Source organism: Pseudochaenichthys georgianus, chromosome 6 (genome assembly GCF_902827115.2).
Source record: "Pseudochaenichthys georgianus chromosome 6, fPseGeo1.2, whole genome shotgun sequence".
NCBI lineage: Eukaryota > Metazoa > Chordata > Actinopteri > Perciformes > Channichthyidae > Pseudochaenichthys > Pseudochaenichthys georgianus.
Window position 1 is genome coordinate 34,332,465 of NC_047508.1, and position 22,746 is coordinate 34,355,210.

Consider the following 22,746-nt stretch of genomic DNA (forward strand, 5'->3'; position numbering starts at 1 on the left):
TATTGCGTTGTCGAAAACGTAATCTGAAAATCTGTATCACAATGAATTATAAAACAATAATCAATTAAATTATACAGTATTAATGCTTCTGTGAGTTTGTAAGAGTTTGTAAATGCAACAAGAGAAAAGTTAGCTGCCTTGCTACTTTACTAAACTGACTAATGAATTCTCTACACTAAAACAAAGTACTAGACGAGCCTAGATAATATTGTAAAAAACGAACTAACTAACTGACTAGTCAGTCAAAAACGTTACTATTTTGGTGAGTGGCAAACCTTTTGAGTGTCTGACTAAGGTATACTTTGTCACTCTGGCTATTTTGAAATGTCCCTTCACTCAACACATAATAGATTCTTCACTTGAATTGTCTTAACATCATTTTAGATGTTCTTGTAATCATCCTCGGATTCAAACAATTTAAATGGTTGGAGAGAAGAACCAGGTCAGACATTCACAACATCTGTAATGTGAGTTATGATTATAGTCCAGTCCTACTTCGTGGTATCAAGAATAATATCTGCAGTCTGATAGCCCTGTAAACAGATATGACACAGTGCATTAGCCAAAGCATGATTTCTCTGGCCAGAGAACGGTGTATTTTGATAGGTTGTAGGCCTGCTGACAGTGTTGGCTGTGCTGCACATCTATTACTGATGGTTTGATTGACACAGGCAATGGGGCCTGGGATTGGAGATGGCTGTGCAGAGTATTGGTGTGAGGGAGAGTTGTGTTCCCTTCATTAGACAGGCTGGGGGAATGCCCTGTTGACCCCACACTGACCCCTCCAACACAATTACGAATCACAGGCCTGGCGCCAGTTATTGATGCCCATCACTGACATGAGCAGCTGCACAGGGTTTGGTCTCGCTCACTAATGTAAGCCACTGTGTGTCAGACTCGCTGAACTATGGAAACACATTAAAAAGAAAAAGAGTGGGTGATTCATTGATTTGGGTTCTGTAGCTAAAAGGTTTTGAGAAACAAGGACACATTTTATGATGTTCAGTTTATACAATCTTGTGTGGTAGATAATGTCATAACATGATCTAATATCACATTTAAAAGGCTGAAACAGTGAATGTTTGGCTTTTTTCATCAAACAAAAGTTGGTTTCTATCTCGTAACTTAATAATTTATTTAAATTATTTATGCTGTGCAAAATCAAAGGTGCCTTTAGGAATAAGATTGATTGGTTTACACTGGTATAATGGTAGATATTGCAACGTCAATAGAACAAACTGTGATATGGCAGAGCATTCTCTAATGCAAGAAATAAAGTGCAATTTGTCAGCTGTAGCATCTCTGATATGAGCCTCTGTCTCTCTCTACCAGTTATAAATGTGTGTGTGTGTGTGTTGAAATGCTTCTTGACTGTACATGTCGTTGTGTTTGTGATGTAATATCCTGGGCTGAAAGTGTGGTGGAAGGAAAAAAAACCCTGCTGCTGTTGGTTATCTTCTCATTTTTCCCTCAGCATGTTGGCAATAAGCCAACATTCGGCCTATCGATTTTCTCCACCTCTTCTTGTAAAATGAAACTTGAAATTGTTTCCCCCCCTTCCTCTCTCTCTTTGCAGGTTGTAGCTCTCGACAAACTTCGCAGCCTGTGATTTATATAATGCTTCTCTATTTGAGCCTATAGGGAAAGCAGAAGGTCTGTTTTCACCACACACTCTTTGGTTTATATTGTTGGCTTGGCTCCAATATACCTGCTTGGGTTGCACATTGGCAGTACCTCTGCATATCTTATGGCTCTTGATTCTAAATTGACCTGAGGAATCCCTATTTTCTGCCTCTCATGGGCAATAGTTGGGAGGCCTCAGCTAACGAGCCTTTGTCCCTGCTCACTGATGGAGGGCGCATGGCTCTGGGAAAGTGGCCTGTGTGATTAGTAAATTGTGGCTAATTAGATAGATGGAAGGGTCACCGGCAGTGATAAAGTCAAGGGAACCACTGAATGATGGGGGGTGTCCACTGATGCTAATAAAGGGAGAGTGCTCAGAATAGTATAGTCTGTAGTAGCCTTTAATAGAAAGTCATTAAGGGCTATTAAAAAGGAGCAGACAAAGGCAAAACTGGGCTTAGCTGTCAGTTAATCCTTAGAAACACTCCAGTCTGTGTAGCGGGTGGTGAGGAGTGGACTGATCTGTTAACTATAAGAGGAGTCAATGAGGTGGACAACTATGTAATAATACCTGCATGAGCCGCTGGAAATGTTAATGTGAGAGGAGGATTGAGTGGCAGACTGGCTCGGCAGTTCATGTTCCCATGGTCAGCATCATTCTAATCCGTCCAATCAAAAGAAGATTGGTGGTTGTGTATGTAGGCAGACAGGAAGCTGATGATATGGGTGGAGGAGAAGGAGAAGATGAATCACAAATATGATCCAAAGTGAAGAGATTAGATCCATATCAAGAAGAGCATGCAGTGGATCTATCTGAACTATCGCACATCCGCCTCTTATCTGACTTTGATTTGTGTTCCAGCAACATACAGTCGGTGGCGAAAGAATGATTAGGGGCTTGTTTCCAAACAATGGAGTATTGTGCCGGCGATTCCATCTAGCAGACCTTATTTTAGACAACTCAAGGAGACTCCTGGTGTGGTGTGGCGTGTCCCGCTGTTTTGTAGCAGGTGTGTGAGCTGGCTCTCTTTTGTTGGCTATGGCTGACCTCCCTGCTCTAGGACTAAGCAATTAGTCCACAAAATGGCTGACTGTAAATCTCCTGCAGGAAGGATTTGGCAGGGGCACCGTGAGGTGAGCTCCACAATGAGGAATTAAACACACAGTATTAGCTAACAGCAGTTTTATGATGTGAGGAGCCGAGCAAGGTGAGGAAAGGGGCAAGGATACTCGTCTAGAGAATCACTGAGGGAGCGGTGTATGTTCTGCTGTTGTTTTTTCAGTATCAGAGTCCCTGAGTTTTATAAGGGAAATGTACCATATACAGTAATGAGGTTCATTATAAAATACTGAGCACAAACCTGGATGGGATTTATGAGCCAAGGCAAGCAAACACAAGTGAACTAAACATGAACTATTAAGATTGAATGTGCAAAATACCGTTTTTAGTCCAACAGTGTTCTGTTAGCATGCCAGTAATTATAGACACTGATCATCATTCATTAAGATTACCATATTCTGTTATACTTAAATCATCATTTGCTTTGTTTCCCACACCATCCTTTACACATATATTTAGAAACAAGTGTTGGGCGATTGGGCAAATATATGACGTTTGAGTATTTTGTCTGATATTTTTTGGGGGTTATTTTTGTCCTTTTATTTTTTACTTTAACTCCGAAGTGAGTTAGAGCCGCTGCTCACAGACAGCTGAAGGCAAGGAGAGAGAGACTGACATTGATGGGAACAGCTGTGTAGTGGGTACATTATCCCATCTCACTGTCTAAATTAAAGTTTTTTTGACCAAACAAGAGTTGATAATTGTTGGCAACGGAAAATACCAACTTACATTTTGTTTAACTCCCTACGTTGTAACTGTGCAGCTTGTACATTTTCTGAATACGACTTGTAGGATGAATTCCTGGCTTATCGTTTTTTATTTTTTTGTTCAGTCCCTCTCCAGTTTCCAGAAATGTCTTTTCTGACTGCTTGCATTTTTCAAACGGCCTTTTTGGGCCCCATCACCTTCTAATATGATATTCAGTGACACCATATGTCTTACCGCTTGACAGCTGAATGTCTGTCGGTCCTTCCTATTCTCTGCTTGCCTCTATCGGAGGAGAGATGTCAATATTCACTATTCACCTCACTACTCATATTTTATTCTTCTGTGTCAGAAACATGATCAGGCAATCTCTGTGTCTGAGAGGTGGAGCCAATGCGAATATGCAAATCTGACATCGTGACTCCTCTAGTTGCAAGAAGGGAATGGTACTGTAAAACAAGGTATGCTTTATGGATCCGAAATAAAATAAAATCAAATCAAGTTTTATTTATATAGCACATTTTTAAAAAGATTTTTGGTCGAGCCGAAGTGCTGTACATAGAATACAAATACTTTACAATAAAAACACTTTACAACATCCTAGATATAGACGGTAAAAAATCTAAATTGGACATTTATTTTGTACAACTTACTATTAGTTTATTTCCTTTGTTCAATCCTATAAACTTAAATGTTAAAACTATACAGGAATTTCAAATATAGGACACCAATTACACATTTACATGTAGGATAAAACTTGCATAACGCCATGCTTTCAAATGTAATCAACAATAATAAAAGATGTTCTTATTTGTGGCCAACATAAACCAACAATTGTCTGAAATTCAAAGGATGCTACAATGATCAATACTCTGCCTATCCACATTACAATAATTTAATGGGCTTGTGTAGGAACAATACATCTTTCCACTGGAACACTTCCATGTATTAGTTTGATTTGGTAGCAGAGGGATCCTTCTCGCCTGCCTTGTCACATGCATAATATCCCCTGGAAGAAGGATTGGGGCCCTCCCAGGACATCCAGTGGGTATAATGTAGATGGTGGTGGTTTCTGATGAATAGATAGTTTCCTGTGAGCTCATTGTGGAGGGGACAGTGAACCCTCTGTTGCCTTTTTCCTCATAACCATTGGCTGATTTGTGAATATCGTTCCCCTTTGGTTTAATCTACCTTGTGCTGTGAGGCGGAAACTATTCCCAGAAGACTGCCGGAGAGGGATCTAAATGTATCTCCGGTGTATTAACAGTGTCTTTGGCAGGAGAGCGCACCCCGACCTTCTCCTCAACAGAGTAAACTGTGGAAATGTTAACCTGTGTTGACCTAAAACCTTGAGAAAGGATGAGCTGGGTCGTCTGAGGGCATGTAACAGTTTTTATGACGCACCGACATTATCCCAGCCCGAAGGACATTTATCCAGGGAAAAACAGCCAGTTACCGCTCTGGTCTGTCGCTGTTGATTCTTGTTGGTTCAATACTGCAATATGTGATCAGCAAAATGCTTATCTGATTTTCCCCACCAGACATACATATTTGTATGAAAGTGCAAGGTGTGATGCTTCAGTTCAGGGTCACAGCAGATGTGTTGTCCCACATGAGTGGTGAGCATCCCCTGAAGCTATTCGAGGTCTATCAAGCATAACAACAGTTAAATCAATAAAACACCACGTCCAAGATGTATAATCTCATTGGATGGCCGCTACAAAGAAATACGGCCTCATATGATTATGCAGTAGTTTTTATCTGCGGTGTAGATGTAGAGCCCTGATTTGTATTGCTTGTTGACCCTGGTTTGTCTGTCCTGATCGATGCTTCCCTATCCTCTGTCATCATCCTTTTGGACCTGTCTGCTGCATTTGACACGGTGAATCATCAGATCCTCCTTCGCACTCTCCAAGAACTTGGTGTTTCAGGCTCTGCACTTTCCCTCATCACCTCATACCTCAAAGACCGCTCCTACAGGGTTACTTGGAGAGGGTCGGAGTCCGACCCTTGTCAATTAACTACAGGGGTCGCTCGGGGCTCTGTTCTCGGTCCCCTCCTCTTCTCCTTGTACACAAACTCGCTCGGATCTGTCATTAGCCCACATGGTTTTTCATACCACTGCTACGCTGACAACACCCAATTAATTCTGTCCTTTCCCCGCTCAGACACCCAGGTCGTCGCACGCATCTCTGCTTGTCTAGCAGACATCTCTCGGTGGATGTCTGCTCATCACCTCAAGCTCAACCTTGACAAGACTGAACTGCTTTTCCTTCCGGGAAAAGATTGTCCCACTCTTGACCTGACTATCAACATCGGCACCTCTGTTGTTTCCCCGACTCAGACTGCAAGGAATCTGGGTGTGACCCTAGGTAACAACCTGTCCTTCACTGCAAACATCGCTGCTACAACCCGCTGCTACAGATACACGCTTTACAACATCAGGAGGATACGTCCCCAGCTGACCCAGAAAGCCACGCAGGTTCTGGCCCAGGCTCTCGTCAGCTCACGCCTAGACTACTGCAACTCCCTCCTGGCTGGTCTACCTGCATGTGCCATCCGACCTCTGCAGCTCATCCAGAATGCAGTGGCTCGTCTGGTCTTCAACCTTCCTAAATTCTCCCACACCACGCCGCTCCTCTGCTCCCTCCACTGGCTTCCGGTAACTGCTAGAATCCACTTCAAGACACTGGTACTTGCATACCATGCTGTGAATGGGTCTGGCCCTTCCTACATCCAGGACATGGTTAAACCGTACACCCCAGCACATGCACTCCGCTCTGCATCAACCAAACGGCTCACTGCACCCTCGTTGCGAAGGGGACCCAAGTTCCCATCAGCAAAAACACGTGGGTTTGCTATCCTGGCTCCAAAATGGTGGAATGAGCTCCCCATTGACATCAGGACAGCAGAAAGCTTACACACCTTCCGGCGCAGACTGAAAACGCATCTCTTTCGACTCCACTTCGAGCGATAGAACTACTAACAAAGCACTTATATACTAATAAAGGACTGGCTTACTTAAAGCAAGTTGAGTAGCACTTGAAATGTTTTTGCTCTATGAAACCTGATGTACTTATACGATTCTGTTTTCTTCAAGTTTTTATTTTGTTGGTCGAACGCACTTATTGTACGTCGCTTTGGATAAAAGCGTCAGCTAAATGCAATGTAATGTAATGTAATGCTTTTCTGTGAAATATTTTGATGCTTCAGCTTTTGTACTTTTTTGTGAAACTTTCTTGTTTTGGCCCATTTAATTTGAGATTTGGTTCAATCAAAGAGGAGAATACTGGAAGCAAAACTGAGGGGGTTGTGTGTGTGCGTTTGCTTGTGTGTGGACTGGCAGAAATTCTGACTGTGCCTCGAGCGAAAAGGGATTTAAGATGAATTTGTGCAGAAGAGTTCTTTGTCGTAAGCTCTGTCAAACAGCCGGGGTTGCCATGGTGACACTAAATCCCATTGTGGAAAAGTGCCTGTGGACCCCTGACACTTTATCATCTGACATTCAATAATTTTGGTGTTGATTATAACTGGAAAATCGATGGCTATCCTTTGGGGTATAGAGCGCCGTAGAGCGTTAGTGAGGTGTCTACACTGTTTATTTATTTGTTTCTGTGTGCAAGAGTGCAAGTCAACAGGGACAGAGAAGTAACTCTCAGATAAAACTTTAATATTCAGGTTATTAATTGTATAGCCATGTGAAATATAATCGTCCCTTTTTTTTGTTGAAAACAAATCTTATCCTTACTTGGATTTGTAGACTCTTTGTTTTGTCATAATACTATCAGAAACTTCAATGGTTTGTGAAATACTTCTTTCTACTTTTCTTTGTGGACATCCTCCTAAATAAATACTTTGTTTTGATCAAATTGTAACATTCCTGACATTCCTGACATGTTTGCTTAATTTAAACTCCTATGTGACTGCCAACATTTTCACCTTTCTGTTCCTTGGGTTCTTTTAACGCAAGGATATTAAATTAAAGGGAAGTCCATACAAGCTACATTAGTTGTTGCATATACAAATATTAAAACCCTCATTCTCATGTAATGAGAGACTCTTCCATTCACATTGTTCATGAAAGTGTAGCAAATCAAAGATGAACTGCTCTAAGGCCCAGGACCCTAAAGACACCTCCAAGAATACCAACAAGGGGAAGCTGTTGTAAAGGGGAATTGTGGTGAAAACATGAAACTTGATAGTACTAAGGTTATGTGCTACAAAGAGAATATAGGTATGTTATTTCACGAAGAGATTTTACTCACACTACCAACTCACACTCATCCAGATGTGTTATGTGTGTTTTGACGACAGCACACACAATTAAACATGGTTTTATGAAGTGCCAAATGACAGCAAGCAAAACAGATTCTGGTGTGCTACAGGACATGAAGCCATGTTTTTCCTAGCCGATATTGAAACATTACCCATCAGACACTATCAGATCCAGTCTCCTAAATTGGAGTGCCAACACACCAGCATGCGGCACAGCATGTTAAATCACACACATCACCCTCTCCCTCTTTTCCTTTTGGTTGTCGTCTGCTGTTGTTTTCTTATCAGGAGGGCAGCAAATAAGATTCCTGCCCCCTGGGCGTCATCATAATTCCAGACTAATCTGTGGGCAGAAAAACAAGCATGTTATCCATCTGCAGGTCTGTTATTACCACCGGATATGTTTCCATCCTCATTCTGGAGCATTGCAGTTTAGCTGAAGGTTTTTAAGCTGATCCTCTGGCGCACCGATGACTTTCTCCCACTCGGCAAGACAAGGAATAGAAGTCACTTAAAAAAAAAAACAGCATATAGGAAATGGAGGTGTGTTTGTGCGATGAACATGCCCGTGTTTGTGCGATGAACATGCCCGTCACAACACAAATTATAGAGTACATGAAGGGGGCCGGTGGTGGCATGCTGCTGCACTGATGTAGAGCAAACACAACTGTGCCGCTGCCGAAGTCTGACTAGATTGATGTGTAATTTGTTTGTTTTTAAACTTTTCTAATTCTCATTATGTATGCCTCGCTGCTCTCGAGCAACTGCGAAAAATAACATCAGTTGATTTTAGTAGACTTTAATACCAAGGTCATATTTCCAACACACACTGAAGATTGAGGTATTACTTCAAAAGTACAGATTGAAAATAAAATGGTTCCGCGGAACATTTCTGCATTAATGTCCTTTTATTAAAATGATCAACATGTAACGTTTGGGATTCAATCTCACTCACAAAACAAATTTAAATTCTTATTCTTTTTTTACATTTTTGATTTCAAAACTGACATCAAGCTGGAGACCCCGATTACCCTTCACACACCCAATGTCGACTGGCAGATTGGATTTTTGTTGAAGCTGCATTAATTGTTGTTTTCTGTCGTCTTCAGCACTGAGACACGCTGAAAATGAAAAATGAAACGTAACACTGTACATTTACTCATCCAGCAGACACGGCATCCATTTCAAGTTGTAATTTTGGTCGCCTGACAATATAATTCGTAATTTATAAGGCTCTGTTTTTGTCTTTATCAACTTCTCTGAAAGGTGTATGGCCTTCTTTTTTTTTGTTGAGTTTTACAGTCTACAAAACAAAAGCACAAACTAAAAAGTGAGAGGGGACCTATAAAGCTGCAGGGTCAAATGATTTCTACAGGAGGTTGTTTTGCATCACATATTATAATTTGAACCATTGTTGAGCTTCGATTTGCTCAAATGCATGCTTGACAATGCTTCGCCATTATTCGCTGGATGCGTTTTATTTGACCTTGTTTCAACATGACATTGGGAAAGAACATGAGGACGCTGGGATTGTGTTCCTGAAATGAGCTGACCTGTCGGTGACATTGCCTCAAAAGGCCTTGCACAGGACACAATAAGAGGCCGCAGGTTTTCTGTTTACGCTAGAATCAGCATAAGAGTTGAATAGACGGAGCAGAAAAGGTTGATCTGGAGTCCCACCCGTTTGCCCTCTGAGCTGATTGTCTCTATAGATCTGCTTTCTCTCTTCAGGAGCACAAAACTCATCCACAATCAAAGGTGTATTGACTGTGTATTGATGAGAACTCAGCCAGCAGTGGGAAGAGTCTCAAATCAATGACATGCCTGTTGTACATGTTTGTGGCTTGTCAGTGAGAATTGCCACCTTGAGCTTCCGTGACAGTACGCCAATTGATTTACCCCCTTTACCTGCTCTTAAATACACACGTTGGAATATTAAATCTTGAAAAGTATTTACAGTTTTAATTTTTGTACGAATGGGTTAGTGAAATAAGCCAATAAAAAGGCAATAAAGTGAGTTTATTGCAACATTTTCTGCACTCCATGAAGATGTAAAACACCTGCTCCACTCTCTGCTCCACTCCAACTCTCTCCGAGTTGAAATAAAAGATTAGATTTCCTATCTCCGCAGGCCTATATAACACCTTGAAACACACAGAAACCCTGACTTCATCACTGCATGCATTGATCATAGTTTATATTGTAGTTTAAGAGCTTCTGTATTTTCTTATTCAGTGCCATCTCACAATCGGGTGGCTCTGTAATCACTTGTATGCCCTGTGGAGGTTCATACAGTGGGGGATCTCTCAGGTCTTGTTACTGTATGTCAGATAATACAATAAAAAGGGTGGAGCCCCGCACACAGAGGAATAGTATCAGGCCACAAATATCATTAAACACCTCGGGCAACAAGAGCAGGCAGACCTATGGACCTCTAATGTGTCTCTGTTAGATCTATAGATATACGGCGCATACTTCACAGCTATGCTCGAGTGCTTTATGCATCTGAAACGATTACTATTCATCACGGTGTTGCAGGGGGAATTTTTAACAACCATCAAGGCTAAACATATAAGGGAGCCAACCTTCCTTTCCCCAGAGCTGCAGGGAGGCTGGAGCAGCAGCAGTGCATGGTGCCCCGAGGCTGTCCTGCTACACGGGGGGTGTCGGGGTCAGAGTGTCACAGGGGTGTGTGAGTGCAGCAGTTAGTGCGGGCTACGCAGCCTTCAGCCTCTGGGTGAATGAATATGAAAGCAGACGGAAAGGGTCCTGCAGAGAAAGTAGCAAGAACGTTTTGTCTTTCACTCAACGCTCCCCTCCTCCAGCTCGAAGCATCAACATGTTTCCTGTATGAAAAGGTCACCACCCTTACATGTTTAAACAGATGTAGTGTTTCTTGCTCCTTCTACAATAACACAGTTGTGTTGTCATTTCTGACAGCCTGGGAAACATTGGGTGTATGGCTACTGAAAAAAGTGCAAACTAAACTGATAACATTTGTAATCTAATTATTTAATTGGTGACACGGATCAAATGTTTTAAGATGTCCTGTGTTATAACATTTTGGGATATTAATAAATGTTATCTCAAGAGAAGACTTGTGTACCATAATGTATTCAGTGATGGGTCTTCAATCTCTTTGTCTAACCAAAACGTTCTGCACTTAATAATATTTTATAATTGATTCACACCTGCGATGATATAATATGATAATATGGACCTTTTCACATGTTGAGTATCACCTGCAGCTATTCCTCGAACTAAATACATTATGTTTTGGGAAACGTTTCACTCTTTCTTTGTATGTGTTATGGGAGGAGCACTTTTGATGTTTGACTTGGGATGTCAGGATAAATCAACCTTTTGGCTTTTATTTTAAATATGTCTGTTGTGAACCACCAAACTAAGGAAATGCGAGATTGATGATTCTAAGAAACCCTTGATAGATAAATGCACCAATCAGAATGTTTTTGTCTAATTCGCCACTTCCTGAAAAACCATTGTCCTGTCTCACATTGATGTTGACATTCCTTTAAACAGTCATTCCTAACTGAATAAAGCAATACCTTTATTGGCCTAATATTACAATATAAACTATATTGAAAAATTCACACAGCTGTTTTCTCACAATACTTAACCTTAATTCAGGTGATGCATTTTCACCCAGATGCAGACACATATATGATCTAAAACTGTCTTCATTCAGCACTCTGACTGCACCACTTTGACTTGTATTTCATCCTGATCCCACTTTCGGATAGTTTCATTCTTTTTACTGACTAAACTGAATGCTTGGCATATGTCACGCCATCAGCAGTTTCACACCTTCCCGAGCTTCCCGTCTGCTCTGCAATTTGTTTCATTTTTATGCAGATGGCGCATCAGGGTTAAACAGATTGCATGTAGGATGTTTGCGTGGCATGTGCGGCTTTTTTGTTTTGAAACTTCAAAAGGGATATGATATCCGTGTGAAGAGGCTAATTAGCGGGATTTTTTTTTTATGTCATAAGTATGTCAAGCCTCAACCTTGTTAGAACGCACCTTGTATGAATCACTGTTGGATTACAGGAAACAAGAACAAATATGTTTGGTCAATTGTGCCTAAAAAATTATGTATTATTGATATCTCCTAACCGATTATTACGGAGTTAGATGCATAAATACGTAGAGTCGTGTTATTAGCTAAATGTGCTAATTGCAAGGTTTATTAACCCAGTTATTCATCATTTATCAGTGAAATTTGCGTGATTTGAAAATAAAACTGCATACTTTGTGTGTGCAGGAATTAGAGTTTGAATTGCCCTTCAGGCTGTGAATTAGATGGCCATTATGTTGATTGCTTGAAAAGCAATATTGCACGTGTTCTCATGCAGGGCTGGATTCAATGTGCTATTTTTATCCATGGTCGTGTTCCCACATGAATTAAAGATTCAAGCCTTTTTAATAATTTATTGTCATTGAGAAAGATGTTTTGGTTGGCTTCCCGCCGCCTGGCCACGCTGGCTTTGAAGCGCCCACCTGTGCATCTGTGCATCCGCGCTGGACCAACTTCCGTCAGAGCTGTCATCAGAGGAGCGGGCTGCAACCATGATTCATTCACAAAAGGGCCTCATTTAATTACTCCCAAATCAGGTCATTTGGATACCCAGGAGGACCGGCTGCTCTACAGCAGCAGATCTGAGCTACGTGTCGCATCAAGAACCACTCTCAGATCCCCACGGCTCTCCTTTCACACGAACAGGATTTCAATCTTCAGTACTCACACCGAAGAGATTTCCGCCCACCTGGTGTGTCAGAGCTGGCCTAATAAACCTGTTTATGTATTAAACACTGTGGGGACTCTTGGTATTCCTGACAGACATTGCCATAGACAAGTAATCACAGCAATAACAGATTCTTATTACATCTCCATCTATGTTAAGATGCTCTCTAGTTTGTTGTCAAGGTTACCATAAGACTACACAAGTGTTGGGATGCAGTCATTTCTTCCACTAGCCTGAGGTGATCCTCCACTATTCTGTCCCAAATCTAAGCTTTGTGTATATTTTAGATTGAATAACACTCATCTCATATTAGGGATCTGTGAAATATTAGTTTCTCAGATGAGTGGCGTCTTCTTTCACCACGTCTTTCTGCCAAGAGCTTCCCTGACAAGAGCGGTGATTGGCAGCAACAAGAAGCCTTGAAAAGTAGCTGTCAGAGTGGAAATGAAAAATGCGCTCCATGTTTTGCTTGCTTTAAAAGTCATTCAGACGGGATGCATGTCAGCTTGCTGAGTCGGATTCAGTGGAATATTGAATTGATCTAACTTCTGCTGGGTGACTGACGGCGGTATTTATAACAGGACAAGAAATCTATACAAATACAGTTTGAGGGTACTGATTTTAACTTCATATTCAACACTGGCAGCATCCTGATTGGTTGGGCTTTCAATGCTCATTTTATAGTGTTGTGTGTTACTGTATATGTGTGACGGAAAGAAGACTGTGGCTGTGTGAGCAGTATGCAGGGATGTGTGAGGGCACAGGGGTTTACAACTGGGCCATATACCTGCATTACACACTTGGCTGAAGGTTATACCTCCAGGTTTAAGGTGAGCTCAAATATCAGTTTGTCAGAAATGCAATTGAAGAAACCTCAAAATACACCCATCACGGTGAGGACAAATCGCTTCTCCATGCCCAGCGATGTGAGGCCCATTAACTGAGAGAATGAACACGATTGAGGGCCTGTTTCTACCCGAGCAGGTAAAGGGCAGACCGGATGATAAACGACTGCTGGACAGTAGGAAAGGACAGTGGGGATGTAGAAAGGACATGAGAAGGAGACGGAATCAGTGGTTATCTACAAATGTTTTACACAGTAGCCACTTTCATTTTCCATATAAATGTAAAACAATACAATTTATTGAGTAAGTTCCACATTAAAAGCCTAGCAGTGACAGGCGAGGAGACACATTGTACATCCAGTAGCCCTTCACCATGTCAGAAAGTAAATGGTTTTACTAAATGTATCTATAATGTACCAATCTTGCCCTTAGGTTACATTGGAAATGCAGTCTCAGGTAAATTCACGCTGTCACAATGTAAAACTGACGGCCATAAAGAACCTCGGAAGAGCTTTTATCAGTCTTAATGCACTCTTCAAAGAGCATCCGTCACTCTGCATGTCCCATGGAGAGGTGCTGCTTGACCGCAGGCAGAGGCTACTGTAGCAGTCTCGCTGCACAGATGATGCGAAACACCATTTGGTTGACCGATGAGCATCTTAACCTTTAGGGGTCAGCGAGTTCAACATCACAGGGTGATGGTCATCCAGACCTGAACCCTGAGTACACCTTACGTGTACTAATATTGGATACAGCACATTCTGGATCTATTATTTATATTTCCATGCAGGAAGGGCATTGTTTTCAACCCTTGGTTTTATTGTTTCCATCTTTACCTACTATAGACAACTACAGAGCAAGTCCTTCTCTCTCACAAGCACTTCATAGCTCTCAGACCTCAGTATACCATTTCAGAAGACTGCATCTGACTCGCATTTCCTTCAGAGTCCATTGTACCGCAAGCAAACATAGCACCCCTGTTCATCAAATGCAATATTATATCCCCACTCCCTAGGCTCCAACAAGACCCTTTGATGTCAAATTGACACTTTAGTGAACAGCACTTCATGGATTTGATATTGCCTGGCAACCGCAGAAAACCCACTTCGTGTGGCTTCTTTAGGATGAAGAGAAGACGGTAGCAAGGACTGTTTGGTTGGCGTAGACGAAAAGGGAGGATGGTATTATCAATAATGGTCTGGCAAGATGTATGTGTGTGTTTGGCTTGCCTCCAGGCAGTGGAGCAAAATTAAAGCCCAGAAAATCGGATTATGTATTCCCCTGGGGTTTGGGATGCCCTGTAGCCATCTGATGAGCGCTCATCTACTCTTAGCTGTATTCTTCACATGAAGCCCCACTGTTGACTTGGAGACCAACAATTATTGCTCGTTAGTGAACCTTCCTATTAGCAAACGGGGATTCATGACGGAGACAATAGCTAAGGTATATTGTCTTGCAATCATCACAGTTTGAGCGATGTCTGTGGTTGATATCATCTCTCAAGTGTCTTGCTTTCCTGATTGCCAATTTGCCTTGACGACTCCCATCATCAATGACACCTGTAGTGGCTAGTGACTTAAAAATATTACCAGCAGGTGGCGGTAGTGTGTATTCGTCATTCAAAAGAGGCAACAACCGGAAGACAGACTGTGTGATAACCGAGAGAAGAAGAACAGACTGCGTGATATAAGCAAACAACAAATAGCAAATACCACTATTTTATTGTCCTTTTCGGACACTTTAAAATACTGCCAGACTGGTGAAGCCATTTTGGCACAGAGAAAAGTGTCATGTATTTTACCTCATCGTTTTACGTCATGCGATGGGCATTTTTAGAGACCACCGATCGATCGGCTGATATCGATCGACGGCCGATCGATCGGAGCATCCCTAATACCTTGCTTGGTGATTGGCTAATGGTTACACAAGCCAAAAAAACGTTATGACATCATAAAGTGGCCCAAATCTGATCAGCTCATTTTCAGACAGGTTTTTATATAAATGGATCGGGACAAAAAGAGAGAGAATCTTTTGTCCTGAAACTTTCAGAATCTCTTAACGCAGAGGGGACACATGTTGATGTATAAAAGACATGAACAAGTGGATTTTGGATAACAGGTGACCTTTAAGAATCAATTCCTGTGTGTAAACTAATTGAATAGTTAACTAATTATTCAAGTTTTAAACATTTTGCCATTACGAGCTTTAATGCTATATTTCCTGCGTGACCTCTTGTTCAGACATCCTTATGTCCTTCTGAAATATTGTCTCACTTCCCCTACTCCTGAAGCAGGTAAACCTCCAATACAATCCCTTTGTATGCAAGCAGGTTACCCATAAGCCTAATGCCCCAGTGTGTGTCGTCTCAGCGCTGTCATCCATGCTCCTCACAGGAGCTGCTCACACAAAGGCGCTTATTGTATAACTGAGCCTCGGTTTTAATGAACCAGCGCTCCCGCTCTCACACACTCCTCCCTCTCCGTCGGTCCCCTCCCCGTCTCCCGCCTCCCTCATGAATACCACAGTGCTCTCCCTCTATATTCATGAGCTGGTATCACAGTCTATGGCTGGTATCAGCGTAGTCATGTGCGCTGACACCGAGTAGGGAAAAGGGGGGAGTGTCTCAGCGAGTCACAACTCCGGCGTGCGAGTGTGTGCATGTGTGTGTGAGTCTGTGAAATAGAGGGAGCGAGAGAGGAGAGAAACTGGCTGATGCTGCTACTTGTACGACTGCTGAAGCTGCTGCCACACTGCTCACATCTGAACCCTCATCTGTTTCTCTCAGCTGGAGGTCTCTGTTCCTTTTGAGCCGGAGTTGTTTCTGATGTGTGAATGGGATGCCTGAAAGAGATGCTTGCTTAAGGAGTGACTGATGAGAACCAGCGCTCCGGTGTGGAGGGTGACCCCCTGTGTCCGTACCACCACTACTCGGGGAGAATTGGACGCCTGGCGTTTCCACGACGACTATAATGGGCTGCAATCTGTGCACTTTACAGAAGCGAGAAGAACACTACAAGCTGCTTTATGAGATTGCACAGGTGAGCAGAGGCACGGCCGACTCTGGCATCGATTGTGTGTGTAGTGGTGTGTGATTCATTATGTGTGCTTTGCTGAGAGCAGGCTGCTGCTTTCTTTTTTGGAAATAGGTCTTGAAAGTGAGGCAGTACTATGGAGTAAGAGGTCTCGTTCTCCCAAGCAGATGTGTTCCCGAGTAATGAGCACTTGCCTAGAGAGCAGGTCATTCATCATGCAGGAAGATGAAATAGTAGCACAAGAGTTTTTAATTAAAGTTTTCTTTTGGCATGTCTTGGTCACAGAGGGACACTGCAGTGTTGTGCCAGCAGATTTGTTTTTGTTTCATCTTGGAGACACATGTTGTCAAAGGTCCGAATGTCAGCAAACAAACAAAGTGTGTGTGTCTTTCTGTTTAAAAATGTTCACGCTATGTTTGACTATTGATGTGATTGTAGAATAATTGTGCACTTTTCTGAGAAATGCATTCCCTCTGCTGTTTAATTCACAATGCATTCCAAGCATTTAGTGAGTCAACAGACACAAGGACATTATCTCAGATTGAGGGCAAAGGAAGAGCAGATAAACAAGCATCCTCCAATCAGCGCTCTTTCTGTGACAGGCTAATAACTGTGAAGCTCGGTGTCTCCTGGAAGTGAAGTACTGCTCCCCCACTCCCCCTTCCAGTAGCGCCAGCCTTTACGCCACTGTGATCACAGCCTCATTACCCATTTTATACAACCATCCTGTGCATTAATTAGAAGTGAGATGTCTCTCTTTACCCTTGTGAAAAGACATAATGAGAAGATGTGGGGGAGGTAAAGTAGCTCAGGTTAACCGCTGCCTGTAGCTCTCACCTTGTGTGCAACTTGAGACTTTGACAAACTCTTGTGATGGACAGTGTCCGTCAGATTGAACCCTGCACGCATCAATGATCAGGGAAAGCCTTAAGCTTCTGGATCAGCAGTAAAGTATGTTGCATTCACTAATGGTCTGTTTAATATTAGCAGACAGACAGAATTGTCCAGGGACCATGAAGGATGAATCGGTAGCCGCTGCAGTGCCTGCCTCTCCTCAGGAGGACCATAAAAATAGTGCTGCCCTGGTGCTTATCTTGGATTTTGCGCCTCTGTCCGCATTGGTTGTTAAGAAATAGCATGGACTCCTATTCTGGTGGTTTAGCAGAGGGGATCAGTGTACGCCAAGTGGGCCAGTCTCCAGGGCACACTCAGTGTTGACAGGAGACTCTCTGCATGTCTGTCCACCCACTGATATACTGAGCTGGTTCAGCACCTACTTTCTGATCACCACTGTGGGAGGGAAGGCAGGAAGGATACAGAGCATGGAAGATAAAGACTGGGATGGGAATAGAGAGTAAGCCGTTAAAGATGCAGTTGTTAGAGAAAGTGCGAGGGAGGAGAAAAGGGTAAAAGGGGAAATTAAAGAAAGAAGCAAGGAGGTGAATCCTCATTAATGCTGAGAGAACAATGGAGAGGAGGAAGAGAAGTTATCCAGTAGACTTTTGGTTTGAAATACAGATGTATCATTGTACACTGTTCTAGCACGTACATCACAGAAAAGCTCCTATCCTCACAGTCTCCATGCTCATATTCGTGCACGCACTGAAACATAACCGCAGAGACAAGCAGTATACCCTCTGTAACAGCACACAGAAGACATAAAAACAGCAACACGACTGGCACAAATGAAGGAGGGAATACCAATGGTCTCTTTCAGGTAGCAGTGTGTCGTCGTGTGTTAGTGGGAACTGTTCTGTGACAGCGGGAAGCTGCGCTCACACCGCTGGCATCCTAATCCTATTTCTTACATATTGTCTCATCTGTCCAGCTTGCTCAGCTATCACCTTCCCTTCAGTTCTTATATACTCACTCCTCCATGCTGAGTCTTTTTGTTCTGTCTGGGCTGCTCAGAAGCACACACACACACACCTAGACATTCACACACATGTCACTCCACTCTTGTGATTATGCAGAGTCTCTGAATGTGTGTGTAGGCAAATGCTGCAGAAGTGGTTTGCCGGTGTCACAGCGTGACTGACCGGCCCCGCAGAAGGTTGATTGGAGGAGCAGGAGTCATTCACAGTGGTTGGTTAGCCACCTTCCTCCCCTTCCCTTCACACCAAGAAACAATTTTGACACTCTCCCCGTCTGCTTGACCCCAGGAGCTGTGGGAGATTTATGACTTGCTGGCTCCCTCACTCTCTCTCCTTTCTCTCACAGCTGCAAGTGTTCTGCATGGAAATGGGCTCACCTTTCTCAGCTGGCCTGCAAAGCTACCTCACAGCTCCGACATGTTTTATGTATTGTATCAGCCTCTTCGTCTGGACAGGAGGAAACAGGATATTTCCTGTAGCCTTGGTCTTTTTTTTTACTTTTTAAACTTCACCTTTATTATTTGTCTACCTACCTACTCATCAGCCCTCGTGGATGTATCTTTTTCTATCTGTCTTTGTCTTTTTCGACTCCTCTGATTCCTCCTCTCATCTTTGATTACCTTTGATGTGATCTTTGCTCCAGCCGGCTCTCCGCTGGATTCCACTCTAGTTAACCTTCCAATGATTGTCCTCTGTGCGGAGGAGAAGAAGTAGGATGATTTTCCTCATCTTAGGTCAACAAGGATGAAACCTTGCTGAAACTATTGACCCGAGGTTCAGCATTACTCGCACTACGGTAAACCTCCACCATGCTGCTGTTCTGGCCTTTCCATGCATACAATCCCATACTGTAGATTCGCTCTGTGATCTGGCAGAGCTTTTTAATTCCCATTGTGTGTCCGTGAGCTCCCTTCGTGTGCGTCACACATTGTCTGAAACCCAGTGATGTGTGGCTTTTTGGGGCTAATTAGCAGGATGGCAGATGTTGATGAGAGGAGCAACGCAGCGAAACTCGGTTATGTTGAGAGGATGGGATTTCTGCAGACAGGGTAGCAGTCGAAACAAAATGAACCAAAAAGACCCATCCAGGTATTAATATAGCGCTGATGTTGAGCATCTGTTTGGTTACAGTAGCAGCCAGTCACTCTCAATGTTGTTGAATGATGAATTGAATACAGACCCTCCACATTTCATTATCATCTTTTGTAATTCTCCAATAACACTGGCAGCATAGTCGGTTTGTACATGTTTTATTAGACGGTATAGCAGAATCACTCATCCCTGCATATGAGAAATAAATGGAAAGCAACTCAATGAGGTACAGCAGTCCCTGATAACCTGCTGCATAAATGAGACACACACACAGCTGGCTACAGGAAACAAAAAAACAGTCTTGGTGAATTTTCTTGCTGAAAACAGAAAGTGGGTTTATACATTTGAATGCGCTCATGGAGGACGCTGTAATGGAATCTCAGATTTTAGCAATGTCGTGTTGAGCAGTGCCACCGGTGTTGACGAGGCGGGACACGACGAGACATCAAATGACGCGGATCTTGAATTCATTTGTTTCTGGGTGAAGGCCGGTTCCCAGGAGCGGGGTCCTGCAGGTGGCGTGAATATGCTCACCAGATGTGAAACCTGTGGACCGGAGAAGGTGTAAGCAGCTGATGTGCTGCTGCTCTGGAACACCAGCGGCCATGTGTGTAATGGGTATGCATTCTATCACAAGAGCCACGAAAAGGGGTTGCAGGCTTCATCGGGCTGCATGCTTCGTCACATACAGAACGCCAGCAACTGAGGGTACAAGTGTGTTCTCTTTATAAGCAAGTTTTGCATTTAGTCTAGAGTTGTAAAGTGGGAGAAAAGTAATCGTAGGTGTTCAGAGCGGCAACAGTAAAAGTGTATTTTCTTGCTTATACAATGTTTGTTTACTTTGGAATCCAAACATTAGTCTTTCAATACATGTGTTGTTGTTCTTTACCTTAAAGGTCCCCTATTATACTGTTTTTCATCAATATATTACAGGTCTCAGATCTATACAAAACATGTCTCAAGTGTTTGGCTCCAAATACCAAACGGATCATTGCAGCATTACCCATAATCCCCTCTGTTTCAGCCCTGCTTCCAAAGTGCTGATTCTGTGTCTGTTACTGTAGATGAAAACAAGGAGCCCCTCCCCACGTCCCTCTGAGAGATATTTGGTTAAAAAGAACACAATGGTGCTCGAGGAGGAGATTCAGGCGATAAGGTGGGCGGGTGTTACCTTGGTTAGTGATTGGCTAACGGTTGCACAAGCAAAAAAAACGTTATGACATCATGAAGTCGGCAAAATCTGATCAGCTCGTTTTCAGACAGGTTTTTCTATAAATGGATCAGGACAAAAAGTGAGCGAATCTTTTTTTCCTGAAACTTTCAGAATCTCTTTACACAGAGGAGACACATGTTTAAAAGACATGAACAAGTGGATTTTGCATAATGGTGTGTGCAACATTATATTTTGGACCAAATCTCTGAAGTATGTGTAATCCGACAGCTCCGTCCAGGCCCCTTTTAGTAAATCTAATGGTCATTTCCCCCTGTTTCTGACATTTACAGACCAAGCTATGAATCTGCTAATAAAACAAATGCTGTAGATGTCAGCCTGTTATGAAATAGGATTTTACATTGGTGGAAATAAACTGGAAGCAGCAGTCCTCCCACTTCCTCTCTTTGAGTATACATGTGCTGTGATGGCTTTGCCGGTACATTAATGCTGTCAAACCTTGCTCTCGACCCCCACCTCATCTCCAGCACTATCTCCAGACAGTTAGCTACGAATGTTCTCATCCATCTTCTTGTCCCATTATGTTTTTTTGAAGGATGTCCCTCAACCATAGAAAAGAAGAAAGAGGGGGAGGAGAGTAATAATGTGCTGCTTGATTGATCTTGTGTCCACCAAAGATAGATTAGCCCGAAATATAATATAGGCTTTCAGCGCTGCTTTTACAATGCCAAAGCATTACAAAGGTTTTTTTTTTTTTTAAAGACACATGGGCAGGGAGATGGACACACACACACACACACACACACACACACACACACACACACACACACACACACACACACACACACACACACACACACACACCACACACACACACACACACACACACACACACACACACACACACACACACACACGCACATTCTTTTCATTCCTTCCTAATATAAAGAACCATATTTCTGAGTCAGCCCCATTCCCCATCATCATTTGCAGTGTTCTTTCTGCTTCATCCCACAGCCTCCAACCAGAAGCCTGATCTGTCAGCCAACCGTGTTTGATTACAATATGAATGGAAGGCTCTGAGCTCTGCAGCTGTCTATCTCAGGGTTCCCAGCAGCTGAAATTGAGATCCAAATATGCTGAGATGATCTTCCACTCAGTCTGTTTACAAATAATTAGTATATATCTTTTAACTTTATTGCTCCCCTCACAGCGTCTAATGCTATTCCCATACATCTCAGGTTGAAGCCGCTGCAGAGAGTGTTGCATAACCACAACCTCACACTGACTGTGTAACTGGAGATTTCACAGTCTAATTTTGTGTGAATCACACATTCAACCGCTTGACTGCATCTGAATAATAAATAGAAAATAGTGAGATTTAAACATAGTGTTGGTTTATATATGATACATTTAAAATGAGGTTACAACACACACATGGTGTGTGCTGTACTTCTCAGATACAAATGATGCCACATTTGCCACCAGACATAAAGTCAATGGGTTTTATCAGTCAGTCCACTAAATCTCCCCATGGAGGAGCAGAGGGGATTTAGAAGGGAGTTGATGAATTGACCTTTTTCTTTTCATCTGTTTCTTATCTCAATGAGAACCCAGCTGACCTTTTCATCCACACATCAAGTCTCCGGACGCCCTCCTCTCCTCCGCCTCTCCAACCCAACATGAACACGGCTCTTCAAAATTAGTTTTATCTCCCGTATGTGCTTCCGTCTGTGCGGATTTCTTTAATCTCACTCACCGCCACCACCAAGGAAGACCTGCACTAACAAACAATGACATATTATTTTCCTTAGGGAACCAACGCTATTTACAAGGGCACACATTTCTCTACATCTTAATGCCGGTTGTTGGATATAGAAGTGCTTGTTTTGGCTCTTCAGGTATTCAGACAATAGGTGGATATTGTACGTGCACAGAAACAAAAATAAGCTAATTATAGAAGCAAACAAAGAACTGGAGGTCATTAGATTCATTCACCTTCCTTTTGTAATACCATCACCTCATGAATCCATTGGGATGAAAGTAATCTCACTTTGGGTAAATCTAGCTTTAGCAGATGAGGATGACATCAGCGTGGCGTCATCCATGAGGAACAGCGGTCCTTGTCTTAGTGCATGTTTTACTTTCGCATGCTAATCAAGATCAAAGGCCGTCGACTTCAATCAGACTAGAGGAGCGACGGATAAAATGAACTACATGCCTGAGTATCTCAATGCCAGTGAACC

General features: G+C 42.7%; 1 protein-coding gene across 2 annotated transcripts in view; it reads left to right on the forward strand.

Moving 5' to 3' along the window:
• The window catches only part of LOC117447501 (PDZ domain-containing RING finger protein 4-like), a 122,135-nt gene that overhangs the window by 56,612 nt on the left and 42,777 nt on the right, over positions 1-22,746 (forward strand). Inside the window, exon 1 of one of the 2 annotated variants that reach the window (XM_034084210.1) lies at positions 16,039-16,369. The exons of the other annotated variant lie outside the window; for it this stretch is intronic. Within the exon in view, the coding sequence (XP_033940101.1) occupies positions 16,301-16,369 (69 nt within the window). The 5' untranslated portion in view covers positions 16,039-16,300. Of the gene's footprint in view, positions 1-16,038; positions 16,370-22,746 lie in introns of those variants that run through there. 2 annotated transcript variants of the gene reach the window in all.